Here is a 22,216-nt window from a genome sequence, read left to right on the forward strand (position 1 = left end):
TTCGAACAAAGCTTCGAACGAACACCCGCAGAGTTGATCTCGAGGCAAGAATACGGGAAAGGGGGACACGTTCATGGAGCAAAGTGTCGCGTAAAAGGGCCAGAGGGGGTAACACGATCCTGAGTTATTCCTACGGTGAGTTATTTCTCATGAAAGACGGATGCAAGGTGTAGGTACGTGTATGGAACAGCAAAAGGAACGGCAGCAACAGCGACCGAGCAACGAGATTATCGTTTCTCGTCTTCCACATTTCTACTTCTCCCTTGACTCCTCTACCCTCAACCTGAAATTCTTCTTTAGCAAAACAAAGCTGGACTTCCATTTCACACGCGAATATTCGCGTCATAACGATGAGATCTTCCATACGCGCGTTTTTATTCCTTTTACCTTCTCGTGGTGCCTTTCGTGCCTCGAGATTGTTTCTTTCGGAATTAGGGACCGCGTGGATATCTTCAGGATATTTGGGCTTTATTTACCCTGAATAGCATTTCGTGGTCTCTCGAGCGTCTTTATACGAGGAAAAATGGTTTTAGCCAAGTAGTTTCCGTTTTACCACTAGAAAGCGAATTGGGAAAATATTGCTGTTAAAGTCTCTGATTCAATTCGTGAGTAATGTTGAGTTCAGGTGGAAATTTGAGAAAATCTTGTTATTCTAACAGAAAACGATACGAGATGTTAACGATTTTTTAAAAATACGTTTACAGTCCCAGAATGTAAAAGAATTGTGCGTATAATAAGATGACATAGTCATATGCTACTTAAATTTTCCATTCCGGAAACACGTGTTACGATCCTTGTAGTATTTGGTTTGAATACGTTTCATATTCCATGTTAAAGGACTGTTTATTAAGCATTGAGATTCATTTTAACGATGTTGTAATCTCCGAATTTTATTATTATCGATTCTTTTCAAATATGGCGTTTTACATCGAACGCGACGGGTCACCCATGGCTTTTAATTCGAAATTAGCAGAGCTAATGAGTGAGACTCATTTGACATAAATTCTACATTCTACGTTTCCATATTTTGTACAAATTACGTTGATTAAGATAATTCGATCGATAACGTTCCTCATTCAACCTGCGGCAGTGATTTCAAAAACAGTAAAATTGAAAAGAATGTATCGAGTGGGTGTTCTGTCGAAAACGTTTTGTAATTATCGTTAAAGTTGAATAAAATGATGAGCAAAATAAAATAACAAGCTTATATACTCACGTGTTTTGCGAAGACGTCGTGCAAGCATAATCCTATAATAAATATAAGAAGCACCGACGACCTGAAACAAAATAATATTCTTCTTTACAATCTCGTTTTATCATCAAAATTAACGCTTTAATTAGTATCCTACCAATAACTAATTTGCTGTGATCGTGATAAAAATGATAAACGAATATATCGTATAATAAATCATAAATCCTCAATGAATACTTCGTTGCCTAAACTATACTTTATTTCATTTACCTCGTAACATCTTTATTATATAAATCAAAGATTGAAAAAAAGTAAAACCTAACTTAAATTTAGAACAAATATAACATTCTCTTTTACAATCTCGTTTTATCATCTAAATTAGCGTTTCAATTAACACTAGGATATTATCTAATTTTCTATGATCATGATAAAAATGATCATATGATGGAAGAATGCAACTATACCGTATAAATTTCTAATCGGCATCTTCTAAAATTTATCTGTACAAAATTTACTTCGTAACATTCATTTTAGTATTGAAATCAAAGATTGAGGGAATCTTGACTCGAACCTAATCCGAACCTGAAACAAACACAATATCTTTACAATCGCATCTTATTATCTAAATTAACATTTTAAGTAATACCACAGCGATATTTAATTTGTCATAGTCATGATAAAAATGATCAACGATACAATCATATTCTGTCAAATAAATACCCAATCAGCACCTTAAATTGTACTTTACAACATTCACTTTATAACATCCCCTTTATTACTTGAATCAAAGATAGAAAAAAGACAAGACAGGTAATAATAAACTATGGCTGAAATAATCATGCGTCTCTGCGTCACGATCTATTCACATCTGTCCTTTTCACGATTCACACATTCACCCATACGAATCAATCACTCGGCCATCCAACAAGTAATACCGCCAATTAAACCACCCAAGAAACCGCAAGCTAATTACAAGCCGCGTCGTCGTTTTCCACGATAAATCAAACGCAACGGGACCAATGCACGCGAGGCAAACCGGCGAGGAAACTGGTCGCCGGCAACATTGACCCAGACTTTGATTCTTGCGTGAACGCTGCGACGAGTTTCACCGCGAACTTGTCCCGCAAGTAGTTACGTCAGCCTTGGATACGCAGTTACGTGTGTCATTGGGTGAAACGAGTTCTGGCCGTCATCGATATTACTGACCGTTACTGGAGAAAGGAAAAATGATTCTTAATTCGAAGATTTCTGAAATGAGAATTCGATACAGATACAGAAATACACACACTGCATATAATATGGAAGAATATAATATGTTTGGTAAAAAATTTCTATTTAAATTGGATTTATATATGTCCATAGACATATAAAAATGTATAAAAAGTCTGATAATGAGGTTTTCGTGTCAAGACACGCTTTCGTAACTGAGGAGTTGAGATGGTAAATGGTGTAAGTGCTAAAAAAAAGAAAAAAATGAAAAAATAAGAAATGACCCTTTTTAGTGGATAAGGATGAAAATTCTATGGGAAATACAGAGAAAAAAGATTAGAATAATTTATTCTAGCTTTTTACCCTCTTATTCTCACGACGCAACGTTGCGTGACTAAACTAAATAAGCGTATTTAATGTTGATAAAACAGATCGTAATTTTAATGCATTATATTTTCTAATATTCTATAATAAAAATATATGTATATATTTTGTGAAAAATTTAATACGGTGAATTTATAAATTGTATTTAAAAGTTTAAAAAATTCATACAAATACACCGTTCTAAATCTATAAAATCTCTATGAAAAATTACAAATTGGACATTTGCACTACTGTAATAATTGTACAACTGAAAATATAAATATATCTTCTCCCAATTGATCTTCAAAGGAAATCTGTCAATTGTACAGAATTGCAAATACTCCTATCGAGGTATTTTCGCAGAATCTTCGTGGGAGCTCTATCGAATGTCGAGAAATACGTGCGGCGCCTTAGTTTCAAGAAGTTCTGAGTTAGTATGCGAGTCTCACATCTGCAATTCATTCTAGATTTCTCTGGAATCCCAATGGAATTTTGGAAAATGTAGACTGGATTCCGGATGTTAGTTTTAAGCAGTCTGCTATCCATCCTAAATTCTGTGTATAACAATCCATTTCGGCCACTGAGCGTCTAACATAGATTGTAGATTAATATTAAGACTAGTATCAAGGTCTGGCATTGAGGTTTATGCTGACATTAAGTTCTGGATTAACTACAACTATAATATCGTAAATTTCATATCCTAGATTATGCTACACATATACAATATAATTATTAGAATCTATCATTCTATTCAATCAATCTATCAATCTATTAGTGTCAAGTCATGTTTTTAACATCAACTGTTCTTTTGCAATTTGTTGTAACTTTATCACACAATAAAACATTAAAAAAAATTTTAATATAACCCAATTTCACTCTACATATACGAATACATACATATACATAAACAATTGGAAAAATAATATCAAAACGTCTGAATACGTAACGAAAACGACGTGAGATATATGATGGAAGCCACGAAGGTCTCTAACTCTCAGAATTTATCTAATTAAGCTGATAAGATAGCATCTCAAGAATGTCGTCGACGTCTTCACCTGACAAACTGGAAATTCAAGATATTCTCCGTGCGTTACAAAACTGGAACGAGCCACTGGGTAATCGAGCCAATGCTCTCCCTTGTGGACGAAAGGATTTATAGAGAGAACAGGCGAACCATCACGCGCTCGTTGTTCCCCGCCGTCGCGGCCGACGCGATAAATTATTTTGCAGCAGCCGCGAGGCTCCGCTCTCTTGCTATTTACATGCGAGCACGCGCTGAGGCTGCCGATAAATCTACCAACTGTCTGAAATTGTATGAATTAGTCGCGACGCTCGCTACTTTCTCGCCTGATTTATCGGCGAGTATCATCCGCCTGCAAATCAGGAGCTCTCACGTGGTACGAGTGCTGTTAGGTCGCAATTTCGTCGTGCTACCATGTAAAAGCGTGTAAAAGTAGTGATTCCTGGATGTTGTTTTAAGGAAACTGGAAAATTTACGGAGAAAAAGATTTATCTGTTCGTATTGATTTCTGATGAAAGTTTAGTGGGAGGAAAAAAATGGAACTTATAAGAGTGGTATTCTAGGACTAAAGTATTATATTATCACACAACAATGATACAAAATATCCTTTGTACTGACTAAAATCGTCATCTCTAGTGAATTATAAAATACTAAGACACATATGCAGATTCTTTATTCTTATGCTAGTTATGCTCTGTATTTTTAGTAAATTTATAAAAGACCAGCAATGTGTATTATATTGCAGTATAATTTGTACCTTGTAAGGGTGCAATAAAGAAATTGAAACGGTATTACCAACAGATTAACAGTACATTAAAGATAAATTCTAGTAACTGAAAAAAATGTATATCCTTTCCTATCGCAGCTGTCTCTATATGCATATCATAATTTACCTACTGTAATCTCATCTAATCTATTTAAATTATCTCCTATTCTAATTTATCCTGAGATCACTCAACATAGTCTTCGAAGAAGTCACACAGTCTTAAAAGAAGTTATAAACAAAGTGAAAGTAGGTGTTACAAAAACCAATCACCAACAGACAAAATCGATCAGACCCTTTCATCCTCCGTCTCGAAAAATATTCGAGTAATGTTTCGAAGTAACAACGATTCGAATACACGTGTTGGAAGTTGAAACGTGCGAGTGCGCATCGATGTAAGTAGGAATGAAAAAAAAACGGCGATATCTTGAATCGACCGGTGCAACGACTGCTTGTCCATCGTCAAAACGTGAATGAACGTGTTTTTCTGCTGCATCGGCGCGCGTCGTTACGTAAGTTCTTTGAGTGGGCGTCATTCACTGGTTTGGAACGTTGCCCAGGAACTGGCGTGAGCCATTCGCTGTTCGAATCGTTGAATTGGATCGTGGCAACGAGAGATAGAAAGAGAAAGAAAGGGAGTCCGTGTTCTGCTATCGGTCGGAAGATATAATATTCTCGTGAAAAATGGCTCACCGGTGCTATTGGCCCAGAACAATGCGAGATGTCGTGCCATTTTAATGGCCGGCGAACAACAATCTTGCCCCGGCCGGATATAAATTGCTAAAAAGCTCGCCGCCCGTAAATTTCGCCACGCAGCTTCCTTTGCGAATTATTTCCGGCATTCCCCCCCCCCTCTCTCTCTCTCTCTCTCCCTCTCGTTGGTTGAAAAGGGATTTATCGCGCGGTGAATTATGCCAGAAAGGGAAAAAGAAAGAATGTTTGTTTCGGTTAACGGCATACTTTCCTTCGACGGGAAAATTTGAATTTTTATTGGAACATATCTCTTACATGATGGAACGAAATCGATCATAGTTGCATCTACATTTATGTTCTTGTACTTTGCAAGGTACTCTTGTGTTATAATTTGTCAATGATATAATTAATTAAAATTTAGAATAATAGCAGCAGCAGTAAATAGAAGTAAATACTACTTCTGAAGGGTTGTTTACTTTTTGATGTTTCCCTTTCGCCCTCTTATCCTTCTTTCTTTTCATTCTCTTCCTTCCCCACAAATTACCTAAATTTTCTCAAAACATATAAATAGAACAATAAATAGAAATCAATAACATATTCAAAAATAGAGTTATTACTTTTATATCTCATTTTGCTACTAAAACTTCTTCCGATGATCCATCTAAACTCCATATATTCGCGTTCGAGTTGCATCATAATTCTACATGTACGTAGTACGTACATACAACGATAAATTTGATCGAATGAAACAGGCGAACGCACGAATACCTCTTTCGATCTACAATTACTTTGTAACCGGTCGCAGGTGTAAGATACTTGCCCGAGGCGGTTGCATGAAACATGACAGCGAGCCACAGGGATCTACGGGGGCGTTAATTGGAACGCAGTTTTCAGAGATCTACTTGCGTCCGCGAAATCCTCGTGTAATGTTTCTGTTCGCGCGTGAAACACCATGGAGCAACCGGTTTCACTGAAACACGAGACTGGTTTATCGTACCTCGGCCTTGACGTCTGGATGCTACGTGGGTGCGGTAATTGATCCTCGGTGAATAATTTTAATTGGGTGGCGAACGTGAAATTGATGTTAAGTGGAATTAAATGGCTCCGCTAAGAGACGACACGATTCTAACGCGTACAATTACAAAATCTAACCACGTTACGATGCGACACGCTTATGGTGTCCACGAAGATACACACTCGATTGAAATTTCAACTCTTGGTTTCGTATAACTTGATGTTACTCGAGTTTTTATAGTTAATTAAAAATTAATTAACAATAGGATTGTTTAAGTAGAAGTGAACTGTAGGATCAGACAAATCAGTTACTTAAGTTCATTCTTAAAACTATTTTTCAAAACTGTACTGTTCTGTTATGGTTGTTATAATTCAGTGTATATGTGAATTTTGCATCACATTCTTGTAAACCTTTCCCCATTTTTATAAGAATTTGAGTAATTCTGTTGCTTGAGAGTAAATACATGTATACATCATTTTCATGAAATAAGAATTACAAACATATATCTATAATTCCAATTTACAAGGATGATTTTTAAGTTAATGTAACGAATCAATTTCACAAAACGATGCCATTTCTGCCGAAATGATCCATTTTGTCAAATATAATGTAATATCTGCTATTCTTGAAATATTTAGATATGAGATTAGACTCCCCTCTCAAAATTACCTTAAATAAAATCATAACAATGCTCTAAATGTCCTGTCAAACAGAGCAACTAGTAAAGAAAATTTCTGTAGTCTTCAAAATAACCACGAGACATAATCTTCTGCCAGCGTGGCTATTAACTCGATCCTATCGAATATTCTATTACGTTGTAAGCTTTTAAAGGTCGGTAGTTTGGCCCTCGCGGCAATACGCAGCATCTTTTACGATTCCAAGAACGAGCTAAGCTTATAAAGCGACGAGCAGTTGGCAACTGTGAAATTCACGGTTCGCATCGAACGAGATTCGGAACGGCATGAATATGTAAAGCGAAGCGACCGACCGAACCTGCATCCTGAAGGCTTCTAACGAGGACCTCCTACGGTTGAGTTCGTTACAGATGACAAGTTCTTCGGCTTACAGCCAAGTCCTACCCTGTTGCTGAGGTCAGAACAATTACGACGATCCTGTTTTCCATGCGGACCTCGAAGTTTAAACAAGGTTTTATGTCTAATTTTCGAAGGTCCATTTCAGGGAACCAACACCAAGCTATTTACATGATGATACTACCTGTTCGTGATTATTTACTGAGAACGCGAGGAACTTTCTTAATCCTTTGCACTTCAAAAATATTTATGTATACTTTAATACTTTATGGAAAATATTAAACATATGTCTTGTTTCAAAAAAGGAAGATTATAAATATACCGTAGATATTAATACAATGTCACGCTTTCATGAACATAGCTAAAGAGATGGATTTTAAACAACGATTTGTTTTCTCCATTAAATATCATAACAAATACTTTATTTTGGGTACATTACATATTTCTGCATATTATTTTCATACTTTCAAACTTCCCACAAATTATAAAAATTCGCATTCTAGTCATAAACACTTGTAAATCAATATATAGACAAATAAGATCATACATTACTTAAAGAATACTTTCTCAAACATTTTATACTAACATCTAGTCAAATAAAATCATCTACTGCTTGAATATTCATTTTTCAAATATCATATTTGAATAACACAGCCTTTCTGCGTACCCCTAAAGATTCTTAGCATCCACCTCTCTTAGCTTCTATTCTCCTAAATATCCTTCTCCTTAATCTGCAAAGCAGCTTTTTCGTCACACGTTTCAACCATTACCTTATCAAATCGCAACAGGGACACGATGGAACCTTAACGAACCAGGGCCACACGTTTTCTCGTTATCCAACCTCGGTTCTCGTCAACATCCGCGCGAGCCGTGGCACGTTTTCAGCGGCCACGCGAAAGTCGGCTGCCTAAATCGCAAATTGCCCGCGCTCCGGACGGAATAGGATCGTGATAAACGACGAGAGAGAGAGAGAGAGAGAGAATTGGAGAGGCGGGTACGATGGGATCGCAGTGAATCCCAGCGCGCGGACAACGGGCTCATTAGTAGCGAACCGATATGCAGAATACCAAAAGTTGCAAAAACGCGGCGGTATGCGCACGCGAAAGTGCAACGTGGTATCTGATCGCGACCACGGAGCCACGCGTGCCTTCGTTGCATGCCACTGCAATGGATAACGTTTCCGACTGCGCTTTAACCGACCTATCGGTTATTCATAATTGGACATACGTGGTATCGAATACGTCGCGTGTTTTCGAGTAGACGCACGGAAATTATATTATGCACGTATTGTATTATGGGTTAAGTAAATTGTTCCTTGAACTGTCTTCGCTTTTTGATCGCTTAACCAATACGTTTGTAATGTGCTTATGTTATCGTTTGGCGGTTTCTTTTTATTGTGATCATTGATTTGTACGGATTCAAGTTATGATATGTAGTTTCAAATCTGTTGCGATCCTCGATATTTATATTTCTTAATCTCGTTTTCATTTTGGCGAACTACAAAGGTTTTCATTCCTTTTTACTTTTTAGAAATTTTTTAATATTAGTTTCATACGATTAATAATTTTTCGTTGGTGGTAAAAGACTTATGCTATATCAAAACTCGAAGCTTGATATAAAAATGCTAACAGATACTACATCTCTGAAATTTATATCGTTGAAAATAGAAAAATGTTCAAAATGATGCAAATAAAACAAAAATACAAGATACAAAAAAAAAAAGAAGACACGTTAAAAAGTAGAATTGAAGTTACAAGTTATTCGTAACTGCAACATGTATATATACGTGTGTTAGAGTGCAATATCATCACACAGGATGAACATTTGTTTGGTAGACCAAAACGTTAACCACTTAACGAAGCGGTAAATGGAGTGGTAATCAAGCGACGTGTTGAACCAAGAAACCGTAAGTTCGCTTTAAAAGTGTAATTCCACACAGGCGACTCTCAAGCATCGGATTAAGCGATCAGCAACGCTGCTAATTCGTTAATCATAAATATTCAAGAGTCAATTAACACGGTGCGAGGGGTCGTGCACTCTCGCCGGATCAATTAATTATCGATTTCCATTACGCTTGCGTAATGACCTATTAACAACGCACGCTCGAGATCCTCCAGGCCGAAACTTCAATTTTAATGCCATGATTCGTGAACGTACGACTTATCCCGAAATTATGTTTTATCGATTCTGTTTAATATTGGATTAACGCCAGAACGCGAAAATCTGATTTATGCGCCGATTAATTTATGGTGAGAATAATACGATGTTTTGGGATAAATGAATTCGAACGTTTTGGAGCTAAACATTTTAAACTATTTCAAATTTCAAGAATCTCGGATTGATTTATCTTTTTCGATTTTAGAGTTCAAATTACTCGCTCACTGTCAGATGCACGACTTTGAAAATCCAGAATAGTTTCTATTAGTAAGATATTATGTAATACAGTTTATTATAGTATGCTAATATAATTTTACGATATAAAAAGTGTTTTTAACTACAAACAACATAACAGTGTTAAATTACGACTAAACAACTAAATGAACAAATATGAATTAACTTCAATTAACAAGTGGTTGCAAGAAATCTCTAAATAAGGAACAAATTCACATATAGGACAAATTCTAAATACTACTCGATACTTTATTCTAATGATAAAATTTCATTACGTTAACGACGATATCCTCTTACGTCTGAAATATTTTCATATTTCTGTTACAATGTATACCTCCTTTTCCCTTAACGAATCAGTTGTGGTCCAACATCCCAGAATAAACGAAACATTTTAATTCTAAAAAATATTCATATCATGTCGCGAATCTCATTAAAATCGACAGATGGTTTACACGCTAGCCCATATATCGCGCATCCCTAGTACAATTGATCGATAACAGAAATGCGGATATCATCGACCACCCAGTCGTTTGAAACCACGCGAAATATTGAATTCGATCTTGGTTCAGTGCATGCACCACCTTTCCAGTGTAACCACGTCTTGTACAATGGGATAGGCGCACCCCGTCAACGGCTCCGGTCAATTACTATCGTCTGAAAAACAAATGGCCCGGCTTCGATAATTAACGACACGGTAATCGGTTTCTCGAAGCGTCGACCCGTTTCACGCACACGATTCGCGATGAAATATTTCGTGGTGATTATCGCGTTTCGTAACGGTATATCCCTTTCACGATGATAACCCATATTACTCGAACAATTTCGCCATATTACATTTTTTAATTTTATAGAATCCCCATTGCTGTACATTCGTTGTATTTCCTCGAACTAAATCGACAACATGATCGTTTCGATTGACTGTGTGATTTTTTTCTAAGCGTAAAACGAACGTTTTGGAGGATAAAGAATCCGCTTTATGAAGTTTGACGATGCTTGAATATGTTTGTCGGTTGGCACCGATGATTAAAAGTAGCAGTATCTACCGTAGCGATTTTCGATCTTCTCGATGCGAACTCGCAAATGGAACGAGATTCGGAGGTGTATGATTTTCGAGGTTCGGTGAACACGTGCACTAACGTAATTCGACCGCCCGACTGAGACGTGTAATTTTCACGATTGCACCGGGGAAACTGATCCCTTTTTATCGAAGCTCCTCCCTGTACTTGATCAAGTGTGATTACTGTGGACAATACGGCTGGGTGCTAACAGCACCAAATAAGAGTTATGAATGTTGTTCGATATTGTGTAATTTGGCGAGAATTTGCTGGAAATTTTTATACACCAACTTTCGACTTTACGATGTTAATATCATTCCAAATTTTTCCATATCCATATCATTCTTTCATAACTTTTAATTTTTAATTGTCTGTTAGATGTTCTTTCTTAAACAAAATTCACCTCCAGATTTTCATATAAACAATTTATGTAATTCATCAATTTCATCTAATTCCGATTTGATAATCTCATCTGTGGATTTCATTTTTTCGAATACTGTTTCATAACAATAAGTTGGGATAGTCTATAGCAGTATTAATAAAATATATTTACTCCAGACACTTGAATTACTTTATACATCTGATATTGGCATAAGAATATGCAAAATTCGATACAAACAATTTTCTTATGAATTATTGAAATACATATTCTCACGAAAAAAACTCAATCTTTTTCAGGTATTCCATTTTTTATACGCTCATTTCCCTCAAACAATATTACACGGGGTATTTAGCGCATTAATCGCGATCGAGTGAAGCAATGCGAGCTCCAGCAATTACTATCGATCATTTTCCCCATAATTTACGATTTCCCCTCCTCCCAACGGTGTTCCAGGACAAATTGGCCTTAAACATTTTTATGAATTCGGATTCGGCTCAGTCGTCGTCATTTAGGTCGTCACGATTAATTTAGGCGATACTACGCGTTTCCATCATCTTTCACATCCATCGTTCCTTCCTTTTTTCTTTCATTTTTAAACGCATAGAAATTCTCGAAGAATATAAACGAGAACGACCGCTTCAACCATTCATAGAAAATTGGTTAAGACGCGGCGTTAACTTGGAACTCTTTAACCAGACAGACGGGACCTTAGAAACCTGGCAAGTTTAATATTTTATCGAGCACTTTCTGCCTCGCCTCCGTCGCTATGGTTATTAATTGCGTGCGTGTAGCTCGTCTCGTTTTTCTCAAGTGAACATTTATGAGATGCGATAGGTATTACTTAGTCGCTAATAGACAACGTGGTATTACAGCAATCGTGGAGACACTTGTCTGAAATCAGCCAATACATGTGAAAGAGAAACCACTGAAGTCCAATCGAATTATTCTATCAATATAAAGACCGCAGGGAAAGAACATGGTAAGCAATTCCATGTTGCCAAAACAGTCCTTTTATCTGATTGTAAAATTAGATACGTACTTTGCACTCTTTTGGAGTTTCAAAAATTTCGATTGTTATAATATTAAATATGATTGCCTAGAAAATTTCTTTGCAACTTATCTATCAAGAGACATAAAAATGAACAAATCAATTGAATAGCGTGTTCTCACGTTCTTCCCATGTTTTCTTCACATATCACGATTTTATTTTTCACTTATAACGATTTCATAAAAAGATATAAGAACTATCATAAAGAGTACTTTACACCTTCATAATATCGAACAGTAAACGCTCTACCATTTACGTCCTTCTTTACCCAATAATGCCGCCCAAGTTGCTTACTTTCATTACGATAATTCTTCAAAATACGCAGTGACTTTATACGCTGTAACTAATCTCTTCTTTTAACCCGAACAAAGTTCCATCCACCATCACCGTGGAAAATCCGCCATCTGAAAATCAGATTCATCTTTCGAGATCCTCTACGATAAAAAATTCACGGGTCCAATCGCCAATTTATTCTTATAAAATTCACCCTTTTATCGCAATAATTTTCACCGTGAAAAATGTAGCTTGAACGTGTTATCAAATCAATTTCACGGTGCGAGTTTCGACGTAAAATGGAACCGGCGATCGCTCGAAGAAATCTCGATCCTCGAAAATTTGAAACGCGATTTCGCGGTCCTTATCTTTTGCAGCGCGAATAATCTCTTCATTATATAGCCTGACTTTGGTATCCAATTACTCGACTCCAGGGCCCGCCGCGGAGATCACTACCCTATTCGTGGACGAAAAAGAGCGTAAACCTCGGCATTAGCCGGTTATCCGAGTGAGCATCTAGCCGCCGGCCGGTTCTTGGCAACGTGCCAACATTGATGGTCGAAATTATGATACCTCGTAAAATCGCGGTTAGAACTCCGTTGGTTAGCACCTGCACGCGAATCTCAAATATCTTATTCCCGTTTCATATACTATCGACAGTAACCTGTACCTTTGGCACCTTCCGCACTTCTTTTACGCAAATCTGGAATTGTAATTTCGGCTTTATCGTTCAATATAATATTTGTATTTGTGGATTTATTCTCCCCAGAATAGCAGTTCTTGTTTACTGTATGAGATCGCCAATAACTCGTATTTTTGGCACCTTTCATGTCTATTGTTGCGTGAATATGAATTACGATCTGGAATCCAATTATTTGCGGAGTTAGTCTTTTCGGAGTATGTCTATAAATCTCTTCCATCAATTCCATTTTCTTGCAAATTTCTCAAGTTTATTATTCAGATGCATGATTAGTATTCAGCATATCAAAAAACAAACGACTTACTTCCATAAATTCGTTTATCAGGACGAAGCAGGATAAATACATAATTGCAAATACCAAAGTCTTTTTTACTTAAGTATTTTAAAATGTAATGTTCACAAGATCGTCATTTTCCTCTACGTCTCATGTAACATTCTTAGAATTGATCAGCATAAAGCGTATAAACAATTTTGAAGAAACACTGGAGCTCTTTTCCATAATAATTTATCGACTACGGTAATAAGATGATTTGTAAACTTTGATTGTAAAATTTCATTTGATTTAGCACCGAACGCATTGTGTGAGAAAATGTATTACTGTTGTGTAGTAATTGATGACTCTTGTCTTGTAAAATTTTATTACTAATATTACTTGAATTGTGCAGGAGGAGCCGTTGAAAAAACGGTCGATGGAAAACATCGAAGAGGTGGATCCGAGCGATCACTCGAACCGCGTACATCGCGTCGTTTCGAACGTAGAAAAGTCTGTGGCTGACGCCCGCGGCCGCGTATTTCAGCTTTCAATTAAGCCGATTCGCCGTAACGAAGCCCGTTTATTAGCCTGCTCTCGAGGATTCGAGGATTGTCCGGAGAGAGTACAAACCCACTCTTGTTCCTCTCTGACACCGGCCGTTGCGTGGCCAGGTATATTGTTGCAATCCTAATGCGATTGTATCATGAGAGCAGGATTAAGTCGTATTCAGCCGGCCAATACTCCATTGTTCTCGAAAGAATACCGGTTATCGATGTTCAGAATCGATAGTAATTGCGGAATTCGACCGGCTCGAAACAGGCATGTTAGGCATACACGTACACGCGATTAGTATACTTCATGGCACTCATCTTCGTAATAAGATGTTATGAGCAGATGTAGATTGCTTCCGATATTTGACAAAGATGGGAGACTGAGAGCATATTGGCGGCATTGTGTTTGCGTGTGTTTCTACGTTAAATCAGACTACGTCATTCTACGTTGTTCAATAGGATTGCGTAAAATATGTATGGAGTTCAGATTTTATAGAATTTAACGCAGTGAATAGGACTCGTTGTGTATAGGATTAGAAAGCTTTAACCTTAATTAAACCTTCAAGTCCGTCTAAAGTTAAAGCTTTAACTGATGAAGAATGAACTAGAGATGGATAGATGTAGAATTTTGACGATATATTAGAATGTTTGCTGATTCGCTACCGATATTTGTTATTAATAATTAAGGGATTTAGTAGAAAATAGTACAAGCCTATCTTTCTCTAAAAAGAAAATGAGTATTTATGTGTGAAGAATCTTTTTCTGAATTTCCTAATCTTTGTAGTATGTACGTACGTGAGTACGTATGATGTACATATATGCGTCCATGTCTGACAGCCAACAAATTTTCCTATCAAGATATCGAATAACTTATAAAATTTCATTTATTCTATTGCCAAATTTGTCGCTGTCATATGCAATAGAATTTATCAATTTGGGTAACTTATGACACATAACATTTCTTCTTATAACTTGTGGCTTGTAAAATTTTACTTATACACGACACACATACAAGTATAGTAATACAGACGTCACTCCCTTATACTAATAAAAAATGCCTAAGATTTAGAAGAACCAGGAATTTCTTTTCAATCCATCTCTCAACCCACCGATATCGATCAATATGAAATTCTTTCATCTTGTCCTAGACCCAGTCCCTCGAATCACATTATAAGACATTTGATTCCTTTGTCCTATCTGTAGAAAGAAGGTAAAACGAACTGCTGGTTGAGAGAAACGAACCGTCGAGGAAAGAAAACCGCGGGCAACGCAACGTCGCTAATTGGCCCGCGTCCGTGGTCAAGCTGACGAGTCTCACTTCCGTCGAACTGCCAATAAATCCCGCGCTTTACGTTCCTTTCCGCTCCGTGTCTATATATATATAGATATGTACGAACACTAGTTGTTGAAGTCGCGCGAGGAAATCAGCGATCAGGTTTTGCATGGCGGAAACGGGTCGTCGTTCGTCGTTCGTCGTTCGTCGTTATTCGTTGTCGTCATTAGAGAATTAGATACGCATTCTTCGCAAGATGATTAATCGCAACAACTGGTCGACTCTTGGTCCGACCTTAAGTCACCGGCGATTTTCTCATTGCGATAAACTCTCGCGACTAAAAAGTTTCGTTTTTGTTCCTTTCTCTCTTTCTTCAATATACAGTATGTTTCAAAAAGTATCAAATTTCGGGAGCATATAGCACTCGTCAAAATAAGCAGAAAGAACTTAATAAATCTCGCTAAAATAGATAGCATTATTTTCGAAGTTATAAGATTGTAGTTACGAGGAACAAGATATTTTTGCTTGTTTCGTTGAATATTACTTTTGGTGCTCCTGGAGTTTGACCCTAACTTCTTGGAACACTCTGTATAGCACGTACCAAGATTATTATGGATGCAATATAATTCGATTCGTTTGCGGTGCAGCGCTCAAAGGAGGGTCTTAATGGGGAATATATTTAGTTATGCGGCCGGAGGAGGATTATTACGAGGCAGTGTTCTTGGCGAAAAATTGGAATTCTTTTCTGAGAAGCAAGTATCTAGGGCCTGATTGGTTCGATGAATGGAGTCTGTCCCGAAGGCTACGAGCCACCCACCGAGCACCCAACTCTCAGCCTAGTCGTTTTTATCCAGTGCTTTTTGCGCTTTGATCTTCCGCTGATAAATAGACCTCGCGTGCCTTCGACGGTGATGTTAAGTTTTTGATCCACTTGCTGGATAAAGTTCAATTTTTACTTCGACTATGTTACCGCAACTTCCATTTGTGAAAGCGTTAAGTGACAGAGTTAGCGATAATATACTACACTCTTGTGATAGAAATGTAGCGAAGATGATATTTTTTGGAGGTTATAGGATTCCAGTAGGAAATTTTCTTATATTCTTTTCTTTTTTTTTATTGATCACTATTTCGGATAAACAGTTGAGAATCACTGAATTAAAATTAAAATCGAGGTTGTGATATTTTCGCTAGAGTTTTACTCGATATTTATAATAAATGTCGAAAGGATCGCGGTGATCGCATCGCGACACAAATTTTTGAACATTCGAAGATTGCACGCGGGTGATAAATCTTAACTCAGTGCACGACACAATGGAAACTTATCACAGAACGAGGAAACGATTTAGACGGAACACTGCGCCAATAGCAGCGAACAATTTATCAAATCCGCAGCGAAGAATTCACGGCTACCAGAGCCAGCTGTTCTTAAACCCATCAAAACTCCGCCTGATGAATTTCTGATTACGATGGGTGGCCCAAAGACTCTTCGAAATTAACTTCATTCCTGATATTCTTTTTTCAATAGAATCCACCTTGACTCGAGAAACTTCCATGTGTAGTCTCACTAATGCCTCGATTGAATCTTTCTAACAAACATCTTTCACACAAAAAATATTGTTCGAAAAGTAAAAAGAATTTGAAGATTGTGTACCTTTATAGAAAAAAAGCAAAAAGATATTAAATTATTTGAAAAGTTGAAAGAATTTTTTACACAGTTTCTTTTATTAACATAGTCAAAAAAATAGAAACTACATAATTTGTTTCTCCCATTAAATCCTATAACAAGCACCTCATTTTGCACATTTTGCCTATCATATTTTGCACATTTTTGCCTAGCATATCTTGCACATTTTTGCCTATCATATTTTACACATTTTGGCAACTTTAAATTTTCCATAAATGTATAAAAATCCACAGTTTACTCATCAAACATACAATAAAAGCGCAAAATATAAAAAAAGTTAATCCACTGTCAAAAACGTTACGAATTTTTCAATATAACAAATCAATCTTCGAAATCAAGCCATTCACCAGAGAAAATAACAGATGTCGTATCAAGACTATGCGCAATATTTTCGCGGCGACGAAAGAAAAAAAGTAGCGAGGAGCCAGTGTTGCTACATTGTTGTCTGCTGGCCGAGACAAAGAAACCGATTTTAAGGGTTTCTTTGCCAATGGGGAGGATGAACGTCATGTACCTGTCCCTATCCACTGTAACACTTATCTGTCTCCTCGTTTTCTGCTCATGGTCGCTGCAATCTTACTTCCACTGATGAAACTTTCCATTTCCATCCGTCCAACCTTATTCCTGGCGTTCTTTGAAGCGACGCGTTTCGTCTCGTCCCAATGAGTATCTTTGCCGAATCATCGAACACTATGGCGCTTTGGGTTTGCCAAAGACTATTCTATAGCGGGAATAATGGAGGTCCGGACTGGTTCCCGGGAATAATCGTGGATATTGCGGTAGACCAAACAAGTATCGTGATTGTTTGAAGGGTGTTGGGTATTTCAGTTCGTGATAATGATGTGGATGTCCGATATTGTACTTGTGACTTGTTAGTTCTGCTTTAGGTGAATCGTACGTGTATACACTACAGTTCATAATTATTCGAACGACGTCGATAACTGGTGGATGTTGTTTGAATAATAGAAATTTGACACAAGTATAATTTTTAAACAAAGAATATGAATAGTGTTCATCATCCGAATAAATTACTTGGTTTTATAGAAAGTTTAAATAAAGTATTTACATAGTGTGTATAGTAATACCATTCTCTAGTCCTGATTTATATCTTTGTGATTATTTTCAATAACTTTCTATAGTATATTACGATTTCTATATTTTCTCAATCTTATTTTGTTTATCATACAACTGAAAGATAATTTAATCTACAGTTTCCCTAAATTAAAGATTTCGATGATCCAAGATCTTTTTTCAATCTTTGTATTATACAATTTTTGCTCTGAACTACCATTTAATTTATGGGATAACATACTACTGTATCGAGATATGATGGACTACCAGATCTAGTTCTCAAAAAGTAACAAAGGCATACTCGAGGTCCATGAATCCTGCAACTTCTAGGGTTTCAGTATCGTTGGAAACCTGTTAGTGTCGGGGAGAAAAAAAGGATGTTAACACTTAAAATTCTTTATTAATTTCAGAGAATTCTTCTGATCACGAGTCTCTAACAATTTCACGCACGTAAACCTTTTCAATTTTATTTTTAAACACAATTCTACAACAATCACTGCTATGATTTCCAAATCTGCTATACGATTTATTGAAGAAAGGTATTTTCGATTTTCGAAAACTATTCGAGTGAGTAATCGTCGACAGAGTTATAAATAGAGGATAAAGTAAATGTAATAAAATTAGTCTGGTATGTTCATTAAAGGGTTACGAGCGTTCTTATTGTATTGTATTATATACGAAGACCGCGGTTGTACGGTCGCTTTTGTAATGTAGTAAAAGAGGACACGCGGAATTGCGGCTAACATTACTCACTGGCTTCGAAAGCACGTCCAGTTTCACGCTCGGATGCCGTAAAAACAAGTGTCCCGACCACGGCCACGTGAAAGAGAAGGGAAAACAAAGGGATGTCCTCGCAAATTCTAGTCTGGCCGCCGTGAATAGATTCACCAAGATATCGACGAACGGTTTTATTTTCTGTAGCTCAGGTTGTTTCTGAATGAATTACGGAACGGGCTAAGCGGATTCGTTGTATATGCTCATGTACATTCTAAAATATTGATCAGTTTCATGCTCGTTCTACTTAGAACATTGTTTCCAATATTACATGCATCGGAAGATGACTACATTAAATATTAATTAAATTAATAAATGTTAAAAATTAATTAACGGAAATGTGACACATTATGTATCCTCAAAATACTTTACAGGACAAATACAATTTGCTATTCATCCCTTTCTGAAAAATATATAAATTCAGATATACGATAAAAAACATCATTATAATCAATGTTATTATCGCTACTGTAAAATTTCTTTTATTATTTGTTTAGTACATATATAATTATCTCTTGAGTTAAAATTAGATTCTTTCAGTTTGAATACTAATAATAACGAGATCATATGAAATAATTCCAACTTAGAGGATCATTTCAACCTCAGTGCAAGATAGGAGGCTTTGTAAAATAAGTCAATGGATTCATTGTAGATTCCCGTGACGCAATTTTATTCGCTGCTGCGAAAACTAGTTGAATCCTGAACTCTTCTACGGAAACCGGCCGCGTCAGCAGAAATGTAATTTCCAGCTGTTTCCAGCAAACGTATTCCGAAATATTCTTTCTTTGATGTGGGCATCCTTTGAAAGCAGAAACATACACGGTACACAACCACCGCCGCCGGTTTTAAACGGAAACTTCGTTAATTTCGTTCATAAATCGCATCAAATCCCGCGCATTGCATTAACTGCAGATAGACGATTTCATTTTCTCCTAGTATCCTCCGGTGGTTCGCGTAGTTCTCGGAACAATAAACGATGAGAGCTTTATGGCTCGCGGTTAATGAGCAATTTTTTGCCAGAGAGACTCGCCACCAGTTGAGACTAACGAAATCAAAAAAGAGAAAGCCACCGAGACAACCTTAACATACGCTATGACAATTAAAAAATGGAAAACTCAAATAGACAAAAATGGAAGAGAAAGAAAAAAGTGGAAAAAGAAATTCCAGAGGAAGGATATTTTTATCCACGGCCCACAGCGCTATGATCCACGATTTCAAGCACCAGCATAATATATCAGATTCCCTTTTTTTTCAACCCTCCTCTCGTCAACTGCCTCGTGTATGTATTACGTTAAGCTCGCAAAAAAATTACGGGTCGCGTAAACGGCACCCTCTATCAAGATCGTTGTCCCTAAGAGAGACCATGAAGTAACAAAGCAAAATAAAAAAAAATGAGAGATACACAGGGTGGAGGATGAAGAGAGGACACGGAGAGGAGAAGGAGAGAAAAGAGATCCGTCGTCGACTGCCAAAACCGTCGGTAGCCCCTTTGTCTCTACTACGAGCTAATTGAGCGGAACCATAGCCATGGCCATAGGTAGAACAGGCTTCGAAGCTTCGATCGACTCTCCGCTTCTCTCGTCCTGGCCGGTTTTCTCTTCAAAGTGTATAGCCGGCCAACTTTGGCCAACCTCTCTCTCTTCTCCCTGCCGTTTTTACGCTAGCCCTTTTGGAATTCCTTCCACTGGTCGAGAAAAGGACCCTCTTCCTAGGATCATCGTGAGTAGGAGCCCTATGAACGCTCAGAGAATTCGCTACTCATCCCGATGTCGAGTGGCTACGGAGACGGCGAAATAATTTCAAGGAATGAAACATATACAGTTTCCAAAAGCACCGTGGTGCAGTCGTGGGCGTTTGTAAAGAGCTTGTAAAGAAGCTTCACCGAATACATGAAACGGTACACGAGATGTGTAATATACTTTATGCGTGAACGTATCAAGCATCGTAGAGTTGAATAATTTAACAGTCGGTGTATGCTCATGTTTTCAAGTCTCTCATTCTGAATCGAGGTTTGATTAAGATGAAAAATTGAATGTAAGATGAGGCTTTGATATGTGTGTATTTGCGGAGGTTGGAGTTCTGTTTCGTTTGAAAATAAATATGGGATTTTGTATATAGAACTTTATAGTACTTTTAGAACCTACCTTGCTTTTCTCCAATATATGTATGCTTTGTTTAATATATTATGCACAGAATCAGGATCGAATCTTGCGTTAATTTTTCAGCAACAAGTTGAATACTCTGGTATAGTCGGAAGATTGAAATATTTTTTCTCGCTGATGTTTTCATCAATCTCCTTACCTCAACATTCTGTTAATGTAAGCAAATCTTCACGATTAAAACTGTCGTTTATAGCGCGCTAGCAATTCGACTATTTCAAATAACTTTAGTTACCTGCTGACCTATTTGTTGTTTGCATTTGAACGTGTATCGAAATCGTATGATTCGATATAATCTTCAATAAAGATTCTTCGAAGAGGTGCGATTGTTGAAATTCGCCACGAATCGATCGTGTTATGCTCAAGACTGTTGTGTTCATAAGATGAAAATAGTTGAAAAATTTTATTGCAGTCTTTAGCTACAGAAAGAAAGATTGAAGTTAATAGTGGTTTTTAAATAATATTAGTAAAAGACAGATAATTTTTTTGAGGATATTCTAATATTAAGAATGAGTAAGTATGTTTATGTAGTATAGTTTAATACACATAATGTCGTTTTGGGAAGACAATTATTTACTGAGTTGGGTGGTTTGTTAATAGTGATGACAGCTAATTTACGAGAGGCTATGATGTAAACATTAAAATGAACCTTCTTGACTGATGACGAATGGAAGGAGGACACAAAAGGGTTTTGTTGGCGTCCTAGAGGCATTCCCAACCAAACTGTCGAAGAGCTTACAACTCACTGTATTAGGAGTCTTGATATATTGATCTTTAATCTATCGATAATTGACATTGCATTGTATAATCATTTTAATAATAAGTGCTTTTAAATTACATTCCTACAATCTCATAAATAATTCTTTCTCAATTAAATACAATATATAATTTTTAACATTAAACAAAAATATCTGCCAAAAATTGATGTACTTCTTCTTATATTTTATAATTTTATCTAATATTTCTACTAATTGCAAATTTTCCATTGCTGTTTTATACATAAAATTCCGTTCTTAGAAAACTTCATCTAAGTTCAATTCTAAACAAAACCGCATTATTTACGGCATGATCTAAAGAAAAATCTTATTTAATATTTTATTTGATAGAATATGGTAACTTTCAAAGTATTGATTGCTTCCTTTGATCAAAACCAACTTCGCGTTTCCCTGAGATATTACAGTCCTCTGCTCATCTGTAACACGAAACAAATATCGACAAAAACGAAGCTAACAAATAACATAAAAGACTTTTCTTTCATCGAGCCACCTATCCAACCGACTACGGGAACCATCTTTCCATGTCCTCGCTTACAAAC

General features: G+C 36.8%; 1 protein-coding gene across 9 annotated transcripts in view; it reads right to left on the minus strand.

Annotated features, from left to right (window-relative positions):
• Ppn (proteoglycan-like sulfated glycoprotein papilin) overlaps positions 1-22,216 on the minus strand; it is a 157,236-nt gene that overhangs the window by 56,181 nt on the left and 78,839 nt on the right. For all 9 annotated transcript variants that reach the window (XM_069126191.1, XM_069126192.1, XM_069126197.1 and 6 more), the window contains exon 2: positions 1,217-1,277. In XM_069126191.1, the coding sequence (XP_068982292.1) occupies positions 1,217-1,277 (61 nt within the window). The remainder of the gene's footprint in view (positions 1-1,216; positions 1,278-22,216) is intronic.

The sequence above is a fragment of the Bombus flavifrons genome, chromosome 13 (genome assembly GCF_040668555.2).
Source record: "Bombus flavifrons isolate JBK064 chromosome 13, iyBomFlav1_principal, whole genome shotgun sequence".
Lineage (NCBI taxonomy): Eukaryota > Metazoa > Arthropoda > Insecta > Hymenoptera > Apidae > Bombus > Bombus flavifrons.